General features: G+C 46.7%; 1 protein-coding gene across 2 annotated transcripts; it reads right to left on the bottom strand.

Moving 5' to 3' along the window:
* Nucleotides 1-4,103: 4,103 nt before the first annotated feature.
* Nucleotides 4,104-23,946, bottom strand: RAB7A (RAB7A, member RAS oncogene family). 2 transcript variants are annotated; one of them, XM_029958226.1, is made up of 6 exons: nt 23,924-23,946; nt 8,458-8,518; nt 7,265-7,391; nt 6,278-6,496; nt 5,624-5,752; nt 4,104-5,456 (listed from the first exon to the last, which is right to left on the bottom strand). In XM_029958226.1, the coding sequence occupies exons 2-6, from the start codon at nt 8,508-8,510 to the stop codon at nt 5,361-5,363; spliced, it is 624 nt and encodes a 207-aa protein (XP_029814086.1). In that variant the 5' UTR covers nt 8,511-8,518; nt 23,924-23,946; the 3' UTR covers nt 4,104-5,360. The 2 variants fall into 2 exon arrangements, with proteins under 2 accessions (XP_029814086.1, XP_029814085.1); XM_029958225.1 differs by lacking the exon at nt 23,924-23,946 and adding an exon at nt 20,860-21,013.

Genomic DNA, 23,946 nt, shown 5'->3' with positions numbered 1-23,946 from the left:
ATATATATCTGTATATATACACATGCACACATATATACCTATGGTATATAGGCATGTGTGTGTGTGTGTATATGTATATATGCATATGGAAAGGGGGGTAACTTGTGTGTGAGAGAACAGCTCTCTCTGGATACAGACATGTGTGTGTATATATTTATATATCTCACAAGAGAATCTGCATGTGAACAGCTCTCTCTCCCTAATTAAATGTAATAAATATACATGCAGTGAGCAAATTATGTGTGAACAGCTCTCTGTATACATGTACACCCCTGCATATGTGTGTATATATGTGTGTATAGCATGAGAACTGTGTGTGTGAACACCATCTATAATTTAGTGAGAGAATTACATGTATGAGAACAACTCTCTAAAGAATATATATATATGTATATATATGTATCCATATAGTAAAAGAAAGGACTGTCATGTGTGTGAAAACAGCTCAGTATGTAGATATATATATGTATATATGAAGAGAGAACAGTGTTTGTTTGTGTTTGTGTAAGCAGCACACTAATTTTATTTATTTATATGCATTATGTGTGAAGTCTCTCTGTATACATGTGTATGCATCTATAGAGGTGGTATTGTGTGCGTGAGAAAAACTCTCATTTGCTCCCTACAGAGCAACATATGTATGTCCACACAGAGAGAGAGTATACATACATATATATATATATATACACATATATATATATACACACACATTTATGTATCCCAGGTATTATTAGGAAGAAATTTTTTACAGAAAGAATAATCAACCATTGGAATGGGCTGCCCAGAAAATTCTCCATCCCTGGAGATTTTTAAGATGAGACTGGATGTGGCATCAGTGCCATGGTCTGGTAACCACAGCAGTGTTGGATCAAGGGTTGGACGTGATGATCTCGGAGGTCTTTTCCAACCCGGCTGATTCTATGATTATATGTGTGTGTGTTCATGTATTGATCTTGGCATATATTCTGACTACCTGTATGTGTGTATATGGAAAGCAAGCACAAGGGAGCCAGTCATTCCCCTCTCCCAACTCACACACAAGTACCCCCATATCCACCTCTACATCTAATTTATTTAAATATTTATTTATGAGTCTGCATTTTCTTTTATTTTCTTTCCCCACCTCCCTCCCCCTCCTCTTTCTCAAAGAACTACAAAAATAGCTAAACTACACCTGCATGTAAACAACCCTTTTCTACATAAACCAGACAGAAATATAGAAATAATACATAACTATATTAAAAAAATCTAAATATATATAAAACACACACACATAAGCATGTGGAAGAAAAATGTGTGCAGACAAAGAGAAAAAGCACACATGCACACACACAAAGCATATAAAATAATTTAAAATGTGTCTGTGTATGATCATCTCTGTCTCTCCATATAGGGGGTGATAGAAAATACATATTGCATATGCATATATATATATATATATATATAGTATATATATATATATAAATAATTATATAAATATATAAATAATTATATATCTATATAATTAATATTTAAATGTTTTTATATAAAAATATAAATAAAATAGATATGAAGATAGCCATATGTCTGTGTGAGATAATTTTTTCTCGTTCTCTGAATATATAGGTATATGAAGGAAGAAATACTTTATGCTGCTGTATGTACATGGGTCAGGCTGCAACCACGTGTGTCTCATAAATGGAAAACTGTAACCAAGCTCACTTGTGCTCTGTCTCTGAGCCTTGGGAGACGTGTCTGTGTAATACAGCAATAGACACACACACATACACAACTCTCTGTGTGCTGTCTTGTTTGCACTTCCTTGCTGTTTTGCTCTCCAGCTCACAGAAGACGTGTCCTGATAAATGAATTCATACACATACTCCTGCCTGTGTGTGTTCTGAGAATGCAAACCTCGTACGTGCCGGTGTTTAGCTAAAAACATTTTGTGTACCCACAGAATGCTGAACGTGTTTTTGTGTTTATACCACACGCTTCCCTCCGAGCACCCCGGGGTGTGTGCCAGGCAGGGGTCCCTGCACACCTGGGTGTTGGGGCAGGGCAGGCTGGTGTGGTGTCAGCTCTTTGGGGCTCCAGGTGTGCGGGGATGGGGCTGGCACCTTGCCTGCCCGCAGTGGCTGCGGCAAGAGGGCTCCTGCTGTAGGGTCAGGGCAGGCTGCAGCACAGGACATGTCCAGCCCCAAAGCCCAGCCTGGTGGCACTGCCAAGGCACGCACTGAGCTTTCCCGCCCCAGGCCTCGCAGGTCGGCGTCTCCGTGCTGCTTCCCACGTGCCAGCGACGGCAGTTGGCCTTTAATTCCTTTGACGCTGCTCCCCCCACGCAGCCCCTGCAGCACAGATGTGGTTGTGGGATTCCCCAGCTTTCATATTTGCACCAGCATCTCACAAAACACAGCTGTCTCCCCAACGGCTCCAGCCCCTTGGCAGAGCGGCCGCAGCCGCCAGACTCGGCACCTGCCCTGCCGTGACCCCGCACGGCTTCCCCCACCCTGCAGGCTCAGGGCTGGGTGTAGCTTTGCCTGTTGCACTTGGTGTGGACTGGGGAACCAACCCTCACCCAGCCAAGCTCCTTCTTTTGGTCTCTCCCTCCTGCCCTCGAGCTGAGCTGCTTCCATGAACCAGTGAACAGCTCAGCCTCCTCCAGGGCCAGGTTTCCTCTGGGATTCACCCAGCAGCAAGTCACCCTTGCACACGTGGTCATTGCACCAGCAACTCCTCAGGCAAAAAGGTCAGCAGAGAAGTAAAAGCCACGAGACCCCATTGATGCAGGGAGTGGTTTTAAGTGCATTGTTACCCTGCAGGGACACTGTCCAGCCAGCTTCTCCAGTCCCAGGATTCTCCAGACCACAGTGATGACGAGCAATTCTTGCAGGAACATGAGTCCCCATCTGTGACACCATCAGCCCTGAGTGTAACAGCAGGGGACCAATTCCCACAGTACTTGCCTCATGCACTGTTTTTTGTACACTTGTGTGTATTCCCACCTGCAAAAACATTGATCTGTAGGTGGCAAACGGAATCCTCCCCTCTCATTTAGAATCTGTAACATCCTGTGGCAAGGAGCTCCATAGCTGTCCTACCTCCTCTGGAGGACTCTCCTTTGCCTTGGGTCAGTGCTAGTTTATTTGATTGGAAAGGCATTAAACACAGGGTCTCTTAGGGGTTCAGCCTCGGCTCCACCACCCAAGGCTAAAGCAGGCAGAGGTAGGTGAAGAGTTCAGACTATTCCCTTTGCCCAAAACTTCATGGTTATTGCTCCCCCTCCCCCAGCTTGACCTTCTCCACATTAGAACTGTATCCAGAGAAAACAAGTGCAGAGCACTGCTTTAAATGGAGATGAGCAGAAGGTCCAAGTCTTTCAAAAGAAGCAGACAGAAGAGTCCCACTAGGCCATGTTGCAATCACAGAGTTATTCGAAATTGATGTGGACAGCAAAAGCCCAGTCAAGTGAGAAAAGCGTTATAGGACAAAGCCATAAAATAGGATATGGAGCACAAAGACTGTTAGAAGGCTCTTGAAATAACTGCCCTCATTTCTCTAAACTTTGTTTTCCATCTTCCTCTGGGTACAGGACTCAGCTCAGCATTCATGAGTGCAAGCAGAGGGTCATGCCCAGCCTGGAGAAATTAAAGGCTTAACCAAGGAAGGGCCTGGGAGGGTACACTCCAAGGTACCCCAGGACAGCCTTGGCTGCTGAGCTGGAAGGGCTTAGCCTGCTCTTCTCACTACCCCCTCCCAGAGGAGGGCAGCAAGAGCTTTTACAGCACTGCCCTCCTTGCCCCCCTTCTACAGAGGCTTTCATGTACTTGAGACAGGGCTGAAGGACTGTGCTCATGGAGGAGGGATCTGATCCAGCACCATTCCTGGCCCTGCAAGCAGCTTCCAGAGAAGCAGAGGGGTAACCCCCTCCTAGTTCCCCAGCCAACCAAGCAAGCAGGGCCAGCTCACCCCACTCACAAAAACCAACCTGAAAAGTACAAACTTTATAGTAAGAAGCACAAATATCCTTCAATTAGCAGGCACTGGCTGGCTACAAATGGCAACTAGAGACAGAGGAAAGCAAGCATGTTAGTGAAGGAAAAAAAGAGAGTCAGAAACAGGAGTAAACAAGAAGGTTTGTTCTTGTTAAGTTTATTGGCATCATGTTTGTCTCTTTACATAAGAGCTCAGCCTACGTACTAGAATGTAGACCTCTGGAAAACAGGTAGAAGGGCTCCATTTAAGCAAGCTACAAACGCAAGAACAAATACCAGGAAGAAAGGAAGAGAGGAAAGGGACTAGATTGCCAAGTTTTTCCATACCAAAAATCCAGATTAGCAGTCAGTAAGAAGAAAGGGAAGATTCATAGTCCAGGTCATTCATCAAGAAACAGCTACCACACCCCAGGTAGGAGAGGAGCTCCTTCCACAGCACAAAGAGCCACAGGGACACCTCAGCTCTGGCTCCTCACGCTCGCTCCAGGATGTTAGGAGTTAAGCAGTAGGGGAGGTGAACAAATGAGGTCATTTCATAGCTGTATTTAATTTTAAATCCAATAATCCAGTGTGCATATCAATGCTGTTATGTGAATCTGAGAATTTAGATACAAGGAAGCCAGACAGATTTTTCCAGAAGATGAAGCCTTTTTGGCCTCAAAACAAGAAGGCTTACATAGTTCATCTCTACTGTACAGAATACTGCCTCTATCTGGACTCTGTGTTGCTAGCACACTGCAGGTCACAAGTGTCCTCCTCACTTTCTACACAACCTGTGTTTCAGTACTTGAACATGTAATTCAGGAATTTTACACTAATTTATACATTTTTAATTGGTTGCATATATTAACATGTACTATAAGATTTTTCCTAAAGAAGCATTACATAATACATGGATACTGTAAAAAGATCTGATTAGTTAAAAGTAACAAGCATTAACAGAGATACATACAAAACTCAACCTAGTCGGACTGAGTGCTGAGCTTGCAATGAACTATGGGTAATCAGCCTTTCCAGTTGCAGCCTTCACAGGGGAAAACACGAGACAGTTAAAAATGTATGTAACTTGTTACACAGATTACCTGTAAACAGTTTCTCTCCATTGGACACCCAGAATTAGATTCAGTTCCAAACATACATAAGAGTTTCCATTTTAAACTAAGAGAAAGGTCTGTTACCATGAAGTGTGTGATGTGGATGGTGTGGGAACGTGAGCTCTGAAGTGCAGGACTCAGACGCTCATGGGAGATGGGTGGATTTTGGCAGCTGGAGATGCAATTTTTTTTTTTTAAATTTCATTTTAAACACAGAAGAGGGGCTGTGTGTTTGAAGGCCTAAGTGTGATATTCGTTTGTGAAGGACTGTGCTCAACCCCTCCCTCTCCCCTCAGCAGCTGCAGCTCTCCGCGGAAGCCTTTGCTCGGTCAGTCTTGTCTAGTTTGATGGGTTCGGGGAATTCATTGTAAAGCTCCACTTCGGTTTCCTGGTGGGAAAGAAGGAGGAGTCAGTGCCACAGCTCTGCAGGCAGCTCCGAGCATGCAAGGAGCTGTTCTTGGAAGGGAAAGGCTAAGGATGAGCCCCAGGCTGCCCACGGCAGGCGAGCTCTGCAGGCAGGACCAGCGCAGGGCCACCCACCGGCTCTCTCCCTACCTGTTTAAGTGCATTTCGTGCAATCGTCTGGAAAGCTTGTTCCACGTTAATGGCCTCCTTGGCACTGGTTTCAAAGTAGGGGATGTTGTTTTTACTGTAGCACCAGGCTTGCGCCCGTTTTGTGGTGACCTGGGTGGACAGAGAGCAGCATCACCACCTTCTGCTGCACAGGAAGGGGTTTTATTTCCAGGACAAGGGCAGAGACCCCTCATATCCAACCTGAGCAGCTCTGACCTCAAAGCCTGATACAGAACACAGGAGACCAGTGCCCACCACCAGACACACCCAGCCCCAGGGCAAGGAGCACTGTGGCTGAGGGAGATGAGACCACAGGGCACAGCCTGATCCAGCACCCACAGAGCACTGGCTTTCTCCTATAAGAGCTTCTCAGCACATGTGGCGGGGGAGAAGCAGCTCCTCTCCTTGCATCTCCCCAGGAAGCTGCTGCAATCCTTCCACCAGTGGGCAGGAGCATGCTGTGCCCAGGGGTCTGACCTCTCCAGGCAGGAGAAACCCTTCTCCAGTAGCAGACAACATCTGAGCCACAATCAGGCACCTCCCACTCCTGCTTCCCAGAGAGCCCTCCCACGTTCCCACAAGGTCTCCCACTTCAGCGATTTCTTAAGAGGAGGTTAGTTAAGTCCCAGTACTCACTTGTCTGTTTTCTAGGTCAATCTTGTTTCCCAGCACAACAAAAGGAAAGTTCTCAGGATCCCTTGGACTGGCCTGAATGAGGAATTCGTCCCTCCAGCTGTCTAGGGTTTTGAATGTGTTGGGGGCCGTGACATCAAACACCAGCACACAGCAGTCTGCTCCCCTGTAGAAGGCAACTCCCAGAGACTGAAACCGCTCTTGGCCTGCTGTATCCCATATCTGGAGCAAAAGAGAGGGCAGATAAGCCAGCTCTACTCTGACAGTCAGTCCACAATTAGGACATTAATTCCAAAACTCCCCACCAGGCACATACTGTCCCCAGCCAGCAGCAACTTAAGGCTTGGGAATTTCTGTAGGCACTAACCATTAAGAGCCAGAAACACCTTCTAAAGATAGTTGACCCTTTTAGTGTTCAGCCTCAGCCAGGGATATATCCTTGTTCTGGGCAAGCAGGACTTGGGTATTAGGGTGAGCAGGTGACCTGCCTGCAGTGCTTGGGTGCACCTGGGCTCCAACAGGGCTTTTGCTGCCTTGCAGTCTCACCATGGAGAGATGAAAGCTTCACCTAACCAGAGACATAAGCAGGCTGGCAGGTTAACACTACACCCACAGGACTTGGGGCAACACAAACAGTTGACTTGACTTAGAAGTCCTTTCCCAGCCTTTCCAGTTCTTAAACACCAGGGAAGTAAATCTTTCTAGCAAGATCTAGATTACAGTATCGAACCCTGCTTTTTAAACTGGGCCTGGCAAAGCTGATCTTAGCTGAGCCCAAACTAATCTTTGCCCTCTCTTGTTCAGCCCATGCACAAATTATTAGAGAAGCCCAGAAGCACCTATGGCCAAGGAAAGTTCAGTGCAAACGAGGTCCACACACAGTACACTGAGTCCTACACAGTCTGGACTACACCAGAGCAGATGCTTCCACACAAGTGGGGTCTAGGCAGCCAGGCACCCCTTGCAGCAGGGAGCAGGGTCCCTCCTTACCTGCATTGTCACTAGCCTGTCATCCACCATCACCTCTTTTGTCAGGAAGTCTGCGCCTATCGTAGCCTTGTACTGGTTACTGAATTTCTTGTTCACATACTGGTTCATGAGTGATGTCTTTCCCACCCTGTACAGAAACACACACACAAATACAAAAAAAATAGACTTGGTAGGCTGTTTCTACAACAACGTTTGAATTAACCACCCTCAACAGAACATCCCAGTGCCCTTTGCTTTCCACAGCCTCCTGGCCTTTCAACCAGGGAAAACACACCCACTGCTGCAAGAAGGGTTCACACCAATTGATGCTGGGCCACCATGCTGAGTAAGAGCATTAGCTACCAAAGGATACAACGGATTACATCTTGAGAAACCTCGTTTCCCCGCCACTAATCTGATCCCTTGGCAAGGAGCAGGCATCACATTATAACCATGAAGGCAATTTTGGAAGACTGTGCCTCTGAGAAACCCATCAGAAACAGTATCTTCAGCTCTGCAGAAGGAGGTGGAGGAACAATCTCAGATCTCACACACACATCTGCTAGACACCCAGAGGTGGAGATCCTCCCCAGAGAGCCAGTTTAAGAGGCTCACATGCCCTCTCTGTGGCTGAGAAACACTCCCTGAACAACAGCTTGCTGGGCACAGTGGTATAAATAAGCCTTATGTCATAGGAATCAAGTTACAGCCTGCACAGCAAGTAACCTGTGACAGCAGAGCAGGCTCCTTGCTGACAGCACAGAGCAAAGCCCTCCAAGGGGCAGACTCCAGCCAGACCAGGGAAGCAAAGCAGATGGTTCAGTATAGACCGTGTCTCTGACAGAGGTAGAATTTTAGGAAGCCACCTAAGATTGCTTACTAGTGATATTTTTTTTTCAGTTAAGTGAAATACTCATTCCAACAGCACATGTTCCTGCAGAAATGCTATTAAGCTCTGCTACTGGAGTGGTTGGTCCATCACATTTTCCCCATTTAATATTGTGGCAGGACTTCAAGAAATTAAACTGCAGGGACACATTCAGGACAGAGGATAGTAAAGAGTTCTTAAACCTGTAAGGTAACACAGCTATCTGAGGCTGTAAAATCTCTCCTCCCTGCACTGCTGGTTTCTTACAGTGCATCCAGGTTGCCACTAGTCAAGAGCACTGCTCTAGCCAGATACAGATTAGCAGCTTAAAGGCTCCTCCACTTACCCAGAGTCTCCAAGGATGATGACTTTCAGTAACACTTTCTTCCTAGAAGTCATCTTTCACACTAGAAAGGAAGAACAATTCCATCAGCAACCGTTAGCATGATATTCCTCAAAGAAGAAAGCAGCGAGTTTGAAGTCTGAGAAACCTGACTCCCAGCAAGGAGCCAGCGACAGGCAGGACCCAGCACTCCTGAAACCAGACTCCAATTCAAGGCTACACTAACCAGGTGTCTGCCCAGTTCACAGGTAGGGCCATGTCAGACCAGTAGGGGCAATTTAATACCAAGAGGTAGATGAGCCAAGCACTTGTCCTTTACAGTACCAAGATCTTTCTGGATCCTATTTCCAGGCCATTTGGTGGATAAACTAGCCCAGGTCATCTCCCTTGCCTTGCAGGAGGCAGTGCAATAAATCATACCAGCTCCTTACACAGGCTAATTCTTACACAGGCCAGGAAGTGAGATGTAAGCAGACATGTCTAATGCCACACTCACACATTTTTATGTTGTTGAGTAGTTTCCCAGCAAAAATATAAGAAAAAAGTATGACAGCTCTGTCTAGCAGCTGTGCTTTGTGAAAGTACTGAATCCCAATGACATGCTGTGGTTAAGCAGCTGCAACAGCCACACAGGCCAGTTGAACAGGTGAATTACAAAGCAAACTGCCACCAGACTCCATGGCTTTGCTGTGGGCACACAAAGCTGACTGCTGCCACCCCACCTTCCATGGAAGGACAAGGTTACAGTGACAAGCCTCAACATTCTGCCTACTGCTCTGTGAGATGAGCTGTTTGTTCAGTTGTACCCTGCCATGATTCCAGTCCACTTTACAGGCAGGTGGCTCCAAACAGGCCACTAACGGTCTGTCCAATTAGCAAGAGAACTGAGCTCCAGAGTTCCACACTTACTTGCTCCCAGGTCTCCTTCAGGGCACTGAAGCAGCTACAAGTACATCAGCTGCAGCAGGCCTGAATACACTTCTGAGTATGCTTTAGCACAGTGAGAGCAAGTTCCATGTCTTGCCATTAGTGGCTGAGCACACCTTTCCTACTCCACACCAGTAGGAAGAGGGTGGGACAAACCACTCTTAGGTGCTCAGGCTTGATCAGATCACAGACCCTGGTTTGGTGGTGACCTGGTCCACAACACAAGGACTCCTTGGCTTTCCCAGAGGAGCCAGAAGATGCTGATAGATGTGTTATTTGACTTCAAAGACCCTTGACAACAGGCTTCAGGTACTGAGCCCTTACGTGGGGACTTGGTTACCCTAAAATTCCCATCCTGCTACACCACATTCACTGCACCACACAACTCCTCCACATAAAACTCTTCGGGAGCTATTCCTGACTTTCACAGCTAAGGAAGCCTTCACTTCTACAACAAGGAATTTGTGTCTTCTAAGCAGCTGGGTCCTATGTGCTTCCTGGGATACACAACAGTCTAATCTGCTGAGGAACTGCACCCACTTCAGCCCACTATTACAGGAGGTAACATGCTCCAAGCTGTAAAAGCCTCTTACTAGATGCAGTCCACTTGAAAAATATCTTAATCATCTCAAGCTTTGAGGGTTAAAAGACATGAACTGGTTTAGCTTCTGCTATCCATGAAAGTTGCAGAAGGAGCGCTCCTGCAGCCACTGTAGCAGTGGTGCACTTACAACTACACCTTGTTGGACTGCACTCACCTCACAGTCACAGAATCATTTAGGTTGGAAAAGACCTCTAAGATCATTAACCCCAACCATTAACCCAGCACTGTCAAGCCACCACTAACCCATGTCCCTCAGTGCCACATCTACAGAGCTTTTAAGCACCTCCAGGAACAGTAATTCCACCACTGCCCTGGACAGCCTGTTTCAGTGCTTGACAGTGCTTTTGGTGAAGAAATTTTCCCTCATGTCCAATCTAAATCTCCCCTGGAGCAACATGAGGCAACATTTCCTCTTGTCCTGTCACTTGTTAACTGGAAGAAGAGATCGACTCCCACCCGGCTACAATCTCTTTTCAAGGAGTAGTAGAGCCATAAGGTCCCCCCTGAGCCTCCTTTTCTCTAGACTAAACAACCTCAATTCCCTCAGGTGCTCCTTGTCAAATCTGTGCTCCAGCCCCTTCCCCAGCTCTGTTGCCCTTCTCTGGACAGCCCCCAGCACCTCAATGCGTGATTTGCAGTGAGTGGCCCAAAACTGATCCCAAGATTCAAGATGTCTAAGACATACAGCAGGCTTTTCCTCACCCTTTGTCACTGTTGCTCTCCACATCTAATAAAGTATGGGGATTCCCCTTAGCTGTCCTTTTGTTGCTAATGTACAGAAACACTTTTTATTGTCTTGTACAGTAGTAGCCAGATTAAGTTCTAGTTGGGTTTTTGCACTTTTGGTTTTCTCCCTGCATAACCTCATGACATCCTTGTAGCACTCATGCATCTGGTAATATATCTAGATGGGAAACACTGCTCAGGACATAACAGCAAGGGGCAGTTGAGGGAGTAGCAGTGACAGGTCACCCACAGGGCTCATGCTACCCTTAGATGGGTGTTAACAGATACCAGAGAGTCCATACAGGATAGTTTCTCCAAGTGTAAACACCTCTCTTTTCCAAGGGATTGCATTGCTCACTGATCCAACTGGCAGCCCAGCAATACAAGCCAAGACAGAATCAGCTGAAAGTTGTCAACAACACCAACATTTAGTCCTCCTTCTGCTCTTGCCAAGATCCACACTCTGTGTCTTGTCTCCCCTACAGCCACAAGGAGAACAGACCACAGAAGCTCCTTCAAGCAGCCTGCGCCTCCCGTGTCTGCAAAGCACATAACACAAGTGACATTTGCGCCAGCCAAGCCAGAGACTTCTGCAGCACAATCAGCCCAGGTGGAGCAAGGAGTGAGCAGAGCTTTGAAGCAGCCTAAAGACAGCTGTGTACACTGAACTGTCATGAAAAACATCTGTATAGGTTCAGGTCCAGTGCGAGTCACCTGATTTCCTCAGGATAGAGGAAAACAACTCACCCTGAAGTGCCTGTGCCAGAACCCAGCATGCTCCTGGGCACTGCTTCTATTTTCCTTGGAGTGTTTTCAGTATCACTTGCCACTGGCTGCTGCAGCTCACTGCCTCCTGGTAGTCAAAGCAGCTTTGGACCAGCTAGCATTAGTTCTCTTGCTTAGGGAGAGATTTGCAGAGCCCTAAATTGCAACACTAAATCTCACTGGATGCTTATCACCCAAGTTCAACACAGCCTGAAGTCCCACTAAGAAGGGAGGGAAAACTGCTCTGTCAAGACTCATTACCTTGGAAGCAACTCAGCTGAGTAGCCACCTGCAGACATAGGAAGTCTGTCTGAGTCAGAGCTGACTCTGCCTCCCTGTCATAGCTGATGGGCTGCCCAGCAGTGAAGGGCTGTCACTGCCTCACCAGCACCGGTCAGGTGAGACACAGCTTCCATCCAGGTGATGCAACGGATGTGAGCCAGAGCACAGAAGGAGCTGCCTCAGCTTGGTATTTGGTTTGGGCCATATGACAGTGAGGAATTCCAGCCCCATCAGGGGCCAGCAGTGGACATTGCCCAGTTTTACACCCCTGTTCTACGAGGCTTGGCTGATGCTGCCTTGAAACTCAGCCAGTTGATGGGCCAAGCCCTCTTATTAATCTTCTCATTGAAGGTATAAAAAGATCTAATACAAGAAGAGAACACATCTCCAGGTCCTGGAGAAAGTACCAGTGTTTGAGCTCCTGGAGCCTTCCTATAGAAGGAAACCCCTCTAAGTGTAAGCAGTATCGAGCTGCTCTTTACAGCAGCATCTCTGCTAGTTCCCTCATCCTCACCATGCTCTGTGTGGCTGAGCAGGTCTCCAACAGCAGATTCAAAGCAGCTGTTTGTCTGTTTGTGCTGAACAGACGTCTGACTGGTCCTAGTGAGGTCCTCAGTCTAGATGGATTGAAGACATCCTCCTTACCTTAACAAGGATTTCTTACGAAGCAACCTAAAGGGTCAAACCACTCCAAGGACAGGATATGTCTCCTCCAATGTTTGCTTACAGACACAAGTGTTTTTAACAAACTGAGGTACTCTAAGTGCAAGATACCAGTGCTCTCTGAAAGTCCTGTCATTGAAGTCTTACTACAGTCTTAACATGATACAAAAGACTTAGATGACTTCAGCTCATACTAAGTCAACAGCAAACACATCTTTGTGGCAGAGAACGTTTCCACACATTACAGTTTAAGTAAGCTCATAAATACCTCAGTCAATCCTGGTTACAGTTGCTGTGTCAATAGAATAAGGTGCAACCAACAAACCTTGAGCCAGGTTCAGTACTCAGATTTGCTCACATCAAGTCAGAGGCAATTTATGATATTCTCTTGTTAACACAGGCTGTTTCTCACATTACATGGCATTAGTCACTACTGCCTGTGTCCTAGAAATGGAGCCCACATACATGCTCTAAGCTACACAGATCTCATTTCTGATCAACCTTGTAGTACGAAATCAGCTATGGAAGACCAAGAAGAAGACAGTTTTAGCTCACAGAAGAAGCAGGTTTGAATACCTGAAGGAGCAGTTAGTTCAGATGAGGAGTTTCTCCAGTCATACCTGCAAGAAACACTAAATTACTGAGGTAATTTACTGAGGTAAGCTGAGATGTTGGCTGTGCAGGGTTTCCCCCATGTTCCTACAAAGAAGGAGCTTGGCTTGAGTTGAGTTGGGATCCCACTGACTCAGCACTAAGACTATTTTGCACTATATAATGCAGCTTGTCTGTCTTTATGGTATTTGATATAATTATTCTGGAGCAGCACCCTGTCAGAGGCACACACGCCCTTCAGAGGGCAGTGTGTGAGCTCACACGGGACTCTCATCCAGTCCCAGGAGCATTTCTGAACAAACACTTCCTTTTTCAGAGGTACCATGAAGAAAAACCTGTTTGTTAAGATTGATCCAAGACATCAGTTGTGTTTTACACTGTGTGAAGTCTCCTGCAGCGAGATCACCTGCATGACTGCTCAGACCACAGCCTGCCAGCAGCACACCCAGCTAGCTCTGCTCAGGAGACACCAGACACTTCACATCAGCCAGGAGACCAGTCAGCACCATTCCTCCTCCTGGCCTAACTGGTGCCAAAGGAATGACACAGCTGTCTCCAGTACAGGAGAGGAGTCCTTCCACTTGACTTTTGATGCCGATCCTCTAAGCAAACAAGCCATTAATAATATGCTGACCCTCATGAAATTAAGCTGGTACAGCACACTCTTTTCTGCAGTTCTGTTATGACCTTTGTAAGGCTCACCTGCAGGAGCAGCAAGGGAGAACCTATAACACCTGACCTGCAAGTGTCACTGTCTTACCTGATCCGAAAGGAAGAGCCAAAAAAACTGTCCTATGAAGCTTCATAGTGCTACAGCATCACAGATACAAGAGCAAATAAAGCCTATGCCAAGTCTAATTAGGTTTCCCTTGTTTCTTCAGAGTACATTGCAACTGTCCTTTTACTTGCTATATTAAGACAGCTGCTTTAACTCAAAGCAGAAATGGATGGTTAAGGATTCCTTGGAGATTTTTACACGTGTCAAGTCACAATGCAGGCATTTTAATATTAATCAGGCTGGTACAAGCAAAGAACAGTAGGAGCTTGCATTGACCAGACCTTAGATTAGCTACCCTTTAACAGAAGTAGGCCTTGCAGGAGGAACACTGTAGGTTGCTCATGCACAGTTTTAGAAATCATTCAGCCTTGGGGGGAATCTTACCTCCATGGAGCTTCCTAAGCAGCAGCATACACTTCTCAGTTCAAGTCACAATCCTAACATATTTAAAGAGATTGGAAGAACTGGGATGTTTGACCAGGAATTCTCTGGTCCTACATCTATCAGGTTGCCATCTGCACCTTCCACTAGAAGCCAGCTGAATGCTGAAGCGAGGCTGTTGGACTGCACCTCTTGCCTTGTGTCCTCTGCCAGGAATATTCAACACCGTGCCAAGAAGGCACAAAGCAGTGGGTGAGCAAGGATTAAGCAGAGCTAAACAGTGAGGCACCTACTGCTGCTCCCCTGACCCAGTAGACAGCACAAGAGTAAGCAGGTGTTCCACAAAAAGGCCTATTTGAAGCTGAAGCACTGCAGGCCAGTTCTGGGTGCTGTGGCTGATAAGCAGAGCATTCACTTCTCCACTGTATCACAGGACCTTCAGCTAAAACACCCACCATGGACAAGGCGATCTGGATAGATCAGGTCTCCATTAGGGCACACATGACAGTGGGCTCACCACAGTGACCAGACTGAGCAGAAGACAGGCAAACCCGAATACTGGAAGAACCTTCTGCCCTGAAAAGCAGAAAAAGTGCCCTAAAATGCAGCTAAGTGCACTTTTGACACAGAAACAGCACCTCTACTCACTGTTCTCTTGCATGGGGGAGGCTGCAGAGCAGTATGTCTCTGTACTACACCAGAGAACTATTTTTAATCCCTCCCTCCCCCCCCCTCGCAAGGGTTCTGCATTTCTTCAAGGAAACCAAAGCTGGAAAAATTATTCAGGACCAGCTCAGTCAGATTGAACCAGTTCCCTCTCAGAAGCAGCAAGTTCCCTAGCATGTTTGGGACCTCAAGGGGTTATTTCTGCTTAGATCTTCAGCCACTGAAATAAGATGGTCACTGAATGCTTATCCTGTTCTTAGATGATCAAGCACACCAACAGCCTGGCACACATCACTTGCCCTATGGTCACACTGTACCCTGCCATGGTTTAGTTAAGGCTTTGAGTAGACACAGGAATTTGCTCCAATTCAGCTACTCTGAAAATGCAAGGCCTCATCCTGAAGAAAGGCAGATAGTCTGTGATTGCCATTAGTTGACCAGGATCACAGTTCCTGGTTATAGTGTCCAAGTGGTCCAGACATCCTTTGAACTGAAGCCTCAATCTCGAACTGGAACAGGAGCCCAAGGTGGGGCTGAACAGCTTTACCAATTACAATTTAACAACATCATCTTGTTTCCTACTAGCTGGTTACAAAGACATTGTGTCTACTACAAGTAACACAAGTACACAAAGCTACAAGTAACAGCATGAGCAGTTCAACACAAATACTTGAGACCATTAGATTATGAACCTTCAACATCTGGCTTGCACTCTCCCGAGAGTGACACAACAGCCCAGGAGCAGGGCAGAAGTCCTGTCTTTTCAGTTGGGCAGAAGCTCAGCATTAGCCAGAGGTCAATCAGCAGGGCCTATTATCTCATATCAACATGGCTTAAGAGGTGTCAAGCTGCCTTCGAGGAAGAAGCTAGAAATAAGGCTGCCTTTGAATTATTTTTTTTGACTGCTACAGAGCCTGCATATTTTCCTTACCACACTCGAGTGCTCTATAAGTGGAGCACATGCCCAGCATCCTCACACCAAGGACTACTACAGAAGCACAGAATTTATAACAGCAGGATGAATCTTGCATTGACAGGGGCAGCACAAGCAGGACAGTACTCTCTTCCTCTTCCATGACAGGTCTAGAAGTAGCTCAGCTTCCCCAGCTCACTGGAAGAATCCATTGAGGAAAGCCTCACACTTAGTGGGGACACATGCTGGCTAAAAAGGAAATTAAGAACATCTTGTCATTCGGGTTGACAACTTGCAAGGACTGCTCTCTGTAAATGGGTTGTTTTTTAGGGCAATGGGCTCCTACAGTCCATACACTCAGAGGTGCTTCAGAGGTGCCCCCAGGCCTTGCTGATGTACCACAGAGCAGCAGTCAGCTCCAGTGAAGCCCACACCAAAAGCAGCTGGCAAGATATTCCTGTGACAGCTTCACCAAAGGGTACACTCTAGCTGCTGCTGTATCAGTAGCATCTCAAAACTTCCACCTCCTTCCTCCCCACACATTTATGATGCTGTTCTAACCAACATATTCCGTCCTGCTGGTACCCAGCCAAGAGCTCAAGCACAGCTCATCGTTCCCTGCTCAGGAGGAGCAGCTCAGCTGCCTGCTCCTGACTGCAGCTCCACCAAGAGCAGGCTTCTGTCCAGTTGGTACCTTTCCCAGCCAGCCCTGTGAGGCAGAAATTACCTCTGTTCAGGGAGCTGGGAGCATCAGCTACAAATTAATTTTTGATACCTTGTGTAAAACATTATATTGCAAGCTGTCAGGTGCAGGTATGCTGTCCAGTATATCCCACTCCCATCTGAGAGTCCTAAACCAAAAGCTTCACTTGCTTGAAGAACAGCCTAGAGCTTTAGATGCCTGCTAACACACTAGCTCAGATCAAAACAGAATCTTAAAACATGTTTCACTGTCCCAGAGGAATTGGTTTTTTAGACTACAGCTGTCTGCAGTAAGTTTCCAACTCATTTTGAGGGTGAAGTTACAGCCTCTAGTGCTGGAGAAGCTGCTCTAGAACCAAACAAAGCTCAGGAACCAGCAGCAGCGGCAGTCACCAGCTGTAGCTCAGCCACATGGCTTCAAGTTCTGCTCATTGTCTGCTTCAAAATGAGCACCAAACTGGTGTGACACGGTGCTAAAAGCCAACTGACGTGGTCTGTGAGGCAGCTCCCAGGTGGAGATGACACCAAGCCTACTCATTCTGCTGCTGTTCATGGATAACATGCTCTTAAAACAGCTCAGTGCTAAAGAGAGTGATGGGGCAACATGCATCTTGGGGAAATACGCAGGAAATCCAGCTGGGAAGCAGAAACTTTGGAACAGTTTTGAGCAGAATAGCCTCTTGGTGCAACCAAGGAAGCTCCAGAGCCAGTGCTGGGTAAGATGCTCCTTTCAGTGGCAGTAAGGTTTTAGCTTGCCCCAAACATACCCTCAACACCCAGCTGAAGGCTCTATCATACATCCCTGATGTGGACAAGGACTTGGAGCTCACTGGAGAGGACATGCCAATGGCCAGCTTGCCAAGGAGTCCAGGTGACACAGGGAAGGCAGAAGCAATGCCACCAGCAGGAGCCATGTCTGCAGTGGAATCACAGGACTTGCACATGAGAAGGGGTCTGCCCTGCCCGAGGTCTCAGCTCAGCTACGGCTCCCTCAGGGCTGAGATTTGGAGAGCACTGCATTCCTCAGAGGCACTGATGCGTATGATCAGTCAGGCTCAAAGCCCAAGTTCTCAAAGCCAAGCTCTTCAGTCCAAGCCTCACTGATTCACAACCCTGTTACACCTCCTGGCATTTCTCCAGATCAGAGTTGTTTTATGCCTGCACAATATTTAAATATTAGCTGTGGAACTAAACAAGTTTCTTGCTACCATAATGAATTGTGACTCTACCCTAGAAGAGTCCAAACTATGTAGGACTAGCCCCAGTCCCTGGTGCCAAAAGCTGATCTCTACTGATTTAGGTATCACAACAGCCATGTTCTCTTGAGGAGGTATCAGGTTGATCTGGCTATGTGGTTTGAAAGTCAGAGCAAAACAAGTATGAAGATGCATTTCCTTACAGTACCATGGCAGATGTTTCTCTGTGTTCAGTCAAACCACCAGTGCACTTAGGAGCACTGGGAAAGGTCTGGAGGTAATTTCTTGCTGTCTACAGGAACACTACTTCACCCAGACTCCGCTTAGCCTAAGATCACAGAAGCACATGTAGGATCTCCCAGGTGATAAATGCCCTGAGGCAAAGGGAGGGAGGGAAGGGAGTGCAGAAAATGTCCCCAGGGATGTAGCCAGCTATGCTGGGCAGTCACTCTAGGTGGAACACTTTGCTTCTCAGGAACCTGAAGATGATCACCATCTCCACAGGTGCAGCAGGTATTGGGAGACTGCAGCTGCAGCAGGACAGGAGTGCAGGAAGTTCCTCTTGGACTCAATGCCACACAGTAAGAAGACCAGGACTCCCAGAGAGAAAGCCAGACCGGCTGAAGCAGCAGCCTTCAGCTTACAGGAAGACAGCTCTGTGAGAAAGCCACATCCACAAGCTTCACTGAAAGATGGATGTTTCCAGTCACGAAGTTTTAGTCCACCAGTTCCTCCAGCACCTAAAGGACCCTTACTCCACAGGATATCTTCCTCCCAGGAATGGGCAGACGTACAGAGCCCAGACTGATAGCAAGCATCTCAAGATCTTCAGCTACCCTTCTCCTGGAGGCTCAAAGTCATGTCATTCAAGGATCAATATTGCTGTGCCCCTATCTTCCCAGTTCCCCTGTAAATCCTGCAGGCTTTCAGGTAGTTCCCAGCAGATTTTCCCCAAGGATCAAGTTGTTACAAGAACAGGCATGCTTGCTTTAACACCCCTCCCCCTTTATCAGAGCAAGCTCAACTTCCCCTATTCTGCCCTGGGGGAGACAATCTCAGGATGTGGGAGGAGAGTAGAGCACATTGCTGGCTGCTGGGAGACACTAGGCAACAAGCCATGTGTCTTGACTAAGGGCCTTGCCTACGCAAAGCACTGCACTACACCAGCACAGCTTCCATGTTGCTTTGCCTCTACCAGAACAGCCTCCTTGGTGGACAGCTTTCCCATCAGCAGGACAAATCTTAAACTGGAGCAGAGCTACAGTGCTCATACAGCCCAGTTTATACAGTCCTGTCTGTCAGCCTTTTGGCACAGAGCCACCCAACAGTTTCAGTAACCCCGACATGAATACCAAGGGCCCAGCACGGTTCTCACGTCCCCACTGACAATTCCCCCGTTGCTTTCTGTAAACCAAGCACAGTGCCAGGGCAGCTGGCTTTTAATCTTCATTTCCAGAAGATAAGACTATCGAATTCACAATATTGCAAGTCAGCCACGCCACTCAGAAACAGTTGAGTTGTTAGATCTTTACCGTATCTGACAGTATTTTTCAAGTGCTCAGATTAATTTCTAGTTTTGACTACAGCCTCCTAAGTTTTCACACATTCTTGTCATGCTTTCGGTTTCAGAAACATAAATAGGAGGTGTTAGATAACTCTTGCAGTGGTAAGCAAAGCACAGGTCTTGGACCTTGGCAGTGGTAAACAATCCCTGGTTATCCACTCCTGGCTGTTAGCTGCCACAGTTCCTAGAGGCCTGGAAGGAAACAAGTGACTGGAAGGAGACTTTGACCAAGTCAAACAACGGCCCTCGGGAGGCCTTCCAGACCCTGTAACTTACACCTGACATTCAGATCCAAGAGTGAATGTTGTCTCTCTTGCAGCATGAGAAGCTTAATAGAAAGGACAAATACTGATGGGAGATCCTACTGCCAGACAAGCAGACGTAGGGAAGTACAAGATCAACACTAATGGCAAAAACCTTACTCCTCCTTCCAGAAGGTCCTGTTCTCAGTAATGAATCTTCTAGAGAGGAAGCTTCCTCTAGGGACAGGCTGTAATCTAAGAACTACACCTTGATCTGCAAGCAGAACTCTTGATCCTACACACACTCAACACCTCTTACTATGCTAATACAGTCTGCAGAGCAGGATGGACAAGTATTTCAGTACCAGTCCCAGGATGAGAGTCTTAACAGGTAGCTTGCCATGACAGCTGAGTCAGTGCCTAACAAGGAATTCCTACTGTGGATACTCAGTTTCACACTCATACTTCATACCCTCATACCTCCTGCACAGATCCTGCATGAATGCTTTATCACTTCAGCTATTCTCTTGATGAAGCTCCACAAAGGGCCAATAAAAACCCCACTTGCATGGCAAGATTAAGACAGCTCTGATGGTAAATGGCATCTTCTTGTTAGACAGAGGGAGAGGTCAGGCCTAGACATGCCTCAGAACCATCTCACTGCTCATGCCTGAGACACTGGCACCACTGTGTCAGTTTGGACTCCAGATATCATTATCCATGTCTGGGAGCTGAGTGACTCAGCCCACTTGAGGGAGACAAGCACTAAGCAGGTTACTTTCAAGAGGATTCTGCTTCCAGCTGGAAAGAGATCAAGGCCTCAGCACAGATTTGTTAGATAAACTGGTAGCCCCAGAAACCAAGGTCCAGGTACTCCGGGCAGGTTGGCTCCACAGGCAGCTCCAGCTGCTGGCCTTCACTTCTGTCCACCAAACTTCACTGGTCCAGCCTGTCTGTCAACTGACCAAAGTTACAGTATGAAGTGGCACAAAACAGACTCCAAAAAATACAAGGGTTTTTTAATTGACATTAAAAGGATCTACTTGATTTCATTTAGCAATTCCTGCTTGAAACTCCTGCAAGTACAGTTACACACAATTAGTCACCTTAAGCTGGCATTTTAAATGGCTGTGGAGAGGCATGAGCAAATCACTCACTACATCAGCACCTTTAAATTATACAAATAGGAATTTGTTCCACAAGCTTACGCTTCAATCCCATCTCAAAGGCAGTGCACCCCTCCTGAAGTTTCACTGCCCTGTGAAGACAGCCATGGCCTCAATAACAGGTTTCCCAGCAGAAGTCAAGGCTATTCGAGATCAGCTGCAAATCAACACGCTCCAGTGGCCTTGATGAGCTTGCTTCCCTCACCAGGGTCACTGACCATGAGATAGCAACAGCAGTGTTGACAAAGCTTCCCCAACGGACGGGAGCGCTGGTTGCTGGCACCGGAGAGGAGGAGCAGCCTCGCAGGAACAGCGCTCACAGCAACAATGACATCACCACGGCAGATCTCCACCGAGCAGAAAATGCAGCACCACGCTGGGCTCGGGAGCTGCATCCCCTCGAACAGAGAGCAAAAGCAACAAGCACGCTGGAAGGCAGAGACCAGCCATGTGACAGAGGGGTATCCCTTCACCACCTGCTATTTCTGAGCAGCACATGTGCAGTCACTGACCTTGGGCATTCATTCGCAAGTTTTATTCAAGGTGCATTTAAAGAGAAATAGGATCTTCAACAGAGCCAGTAACTGCAGAACAGAACATGGTATATTAACTATTGTCATTCGATTAATTATCCACACCTAATTCAGTTCTGAGATGCACAGCTCCCGTTTGGATTGTTGCTGCAGAGTGTGACCCTTTTATCCTCACAATCTCCTCTCACAACTACTTCCGAAGGCAGACTGTTATACAGCAACTACAAAGGATCGTTTTAGGAAGCTGCAGGGGGAAGCCAACTCAACTCTAACTCATCAGGCAATTAAACTGCAATTATCAAGACAATGCTGTGCAAGTATGAAGCACTCTAGTATCTGAAGGACGCAAGATTGCTGTCAGACAAGCAGCACCCAGGCAGCTTGTGCCCAGCCAAGTTCAGCATCTAGGTGAAGTCTTATCTGGACTACCTTCTGTTGAGGCAACAAGCTTTAAACTACACTACAGCTCTGCAAGAAATTCATAGGTCCATCAGGCCCTAGTAACAAGGGCTTAAGAGTAGGTCAGGTCACAGCTGAGAAGTCCAGAAGACATAATGGAACATTGCAGCACACAAGGTGAGGGTTCTGTAGTTGTTTATCAAATGCCCAATTTACTTCAGTTACTGAAGAAATTGCTGTATTATAACAACAGGGACAGGCACCAGTAAGTACATGTGAGCCCATATCAGCCACCAGTTTTAGAGAATGCAAACATCCAAGCATCCTATTTCATAGCTCTTATTCTCAACCTAGGGTTTGCCAGGCAGTCTCACGATGCAGCATTTAAAAAACACACCCTAATCAAGTATAGGCAATTTTGTTTACAGCCAAATGTTAAGTTCTGCATAAACTAGTCTCATTTTCACATAGAAGTCAGACCAAAATCCCATACATGTTAGAGACAGAGTTATTTATAGTTTTGCACAGATGGATTGATTGTAATTGTCATGTTTCCTCAAGGACAAGCTTTGCCAGAGATTTGCTCCAACAGGTAATTCACACGACCTTCCAACACAAGAGTCTTACAACAGGAGCTTTAAGAAGGTGCTGCAGAAATTGAATCTGAGAACCCTCCTGCCCTCAAGCACTTATTTTGGGTAGTAAACCAAACAAAGCACTATATTCCCAGGTCACTTCAGAGCAGAGCTTGTACATTTTCCACTTTCAGTTAAGGATTCAGTGTCGTAACATGTCTGTGCTACTCAAAGAGTTTGATTCCCTGGCTTTAGCAGGAGGGTCAGGATGGCTGTAGTGCAGTGTCTGCTACACAGTTATTTAAATTCTTAGCTTGGCACCTTCAAGGTACAACTCTTGGGGTGCCACGTTCTCCATCTCTTCTCCCTGGTGACCAGTGACAGAACCTGAGGGAAGAGCATGAAGCTGTATCGGGGGGCTTAAGTTGGATACTGGGAAAAGGTTCTTCCCCCAGAGGGTGACTGGGCACTGGAACACGCTCCTCAGGAAAATGGTCAGAGCACCAAGGCTACCAGAGCTCAAGAAGTGTTTGGACAACACTCTCAGGCACGTGGTGGGATTGCTAGGGTTGTCCTGTACAGGACTAAGAACTGGACTTGATGATCCTTGTGAGACTCTTCTAACTCAGGACATTCTGTGATTCTGTGCTGAACTGTCATTAGGGTATTTGAGGACAGGGACCACTGCATGATATCACAGGGAAGAAGAAAGTTAAACATAGCTACTGCTGTGCATCTTATCAGTTATACTTCTCACCGCAGCCTGGGAGAGCAAGAAACCGCTACTGGATTTTAAAAGTTTTCCTTACTGAGGGGTCAGATTAACCCCATCTCACAGCTTTTCTACACCAGAAGTAAAGTATTAACAGCGACACAAAGGAGAAAAAAAATAAGGCAGTGATTGAAAGTAACAGTCTTAGAGCTGCTCTAATTCTGAGGACTCCGGCCAGGCATGGTGGGTCCACTCATTAGTGCATGGAGGGCCAGTCATGTGTTCAGTCAGCTGTTGGGAGTCACAAGGGGGAGGGGGAGAGACAAGTATACTTGTTCTTCCTGAGTAAGTACAGCAAGAGAGCCCTGATTATTTAACAGGGAATATTCAAATGACTCCACCCACTTTAACCTCAAATTCAGCTCCTGAGAGAGCAGAGTATGTTGACTAAAGCAGCCCGGCTCTACTGGAAGCACAGCCAGGATACAGCTCCCATCACACAATACTGGTACCACCAGAGCCTTCAAGTCATAGCCAGCCAAATACCATGGCATAGCTGGTTATGTACCACTCCCCTAAAAAGAGAACTCTCCACTTCCCCTAGCCACAGTTCCCACACGGATATACAAAGTGTTAGGCACAGGCCAGAGCTAGCCAGCCAGTGGCAAGTGCTGAAAGCTTTAAGGCTTCCATATTGGCAAGTGTCAAACAAAGAACAGCTTGCTTACAGTTGGGAGGACTTTGTTCTGTCATGTGTTCTCAGTTTACATACAAAAACCTCATACACACGTATCACAACAGCTCTGTTTATCAGCAAATATTTTTAGTTTTCAGGCAGAATTCCAGCTTCGACTCAAAAGGTTTGGAGACACTAGGCAAGACATACTCATTTGGATGCTGAGGTTACCTCTCTTCGGATTAAGACAGCCTTTTCACTACTAAAATAATCCCTCTATTTACAGGGAGGATAGTGCAGTTGTCCTCAGCACAACCATTAGGCATTTCCATAATTATTTGTCTATATATACCTGGAGACTAATAACGCAACTACCACTTAATTTACCTTCTTATACACTCACAGCCAAA

Source organism: Manacus vitellinus, unplaced genomic scaffold (genome assembly GCF_001715985.3).
Source record: "Manacus vitellinus isolate BGI_N305 unplaced genomic scaffold, ASM171598v3 scaffold_14_pilon, whole genome shotgun sequence".
Taxonomy (NCBI): domain Eukaryota; kingdom Metazoa; phylum Chordata; class Aves; order Passeriformes; family Pipridae; genus Manacus; species Manacus vitellinus.
Note: the sequence above shows the minus strand (reverse complement) of the source record. Positions and strands in the feature narration are given on the sequence as shown.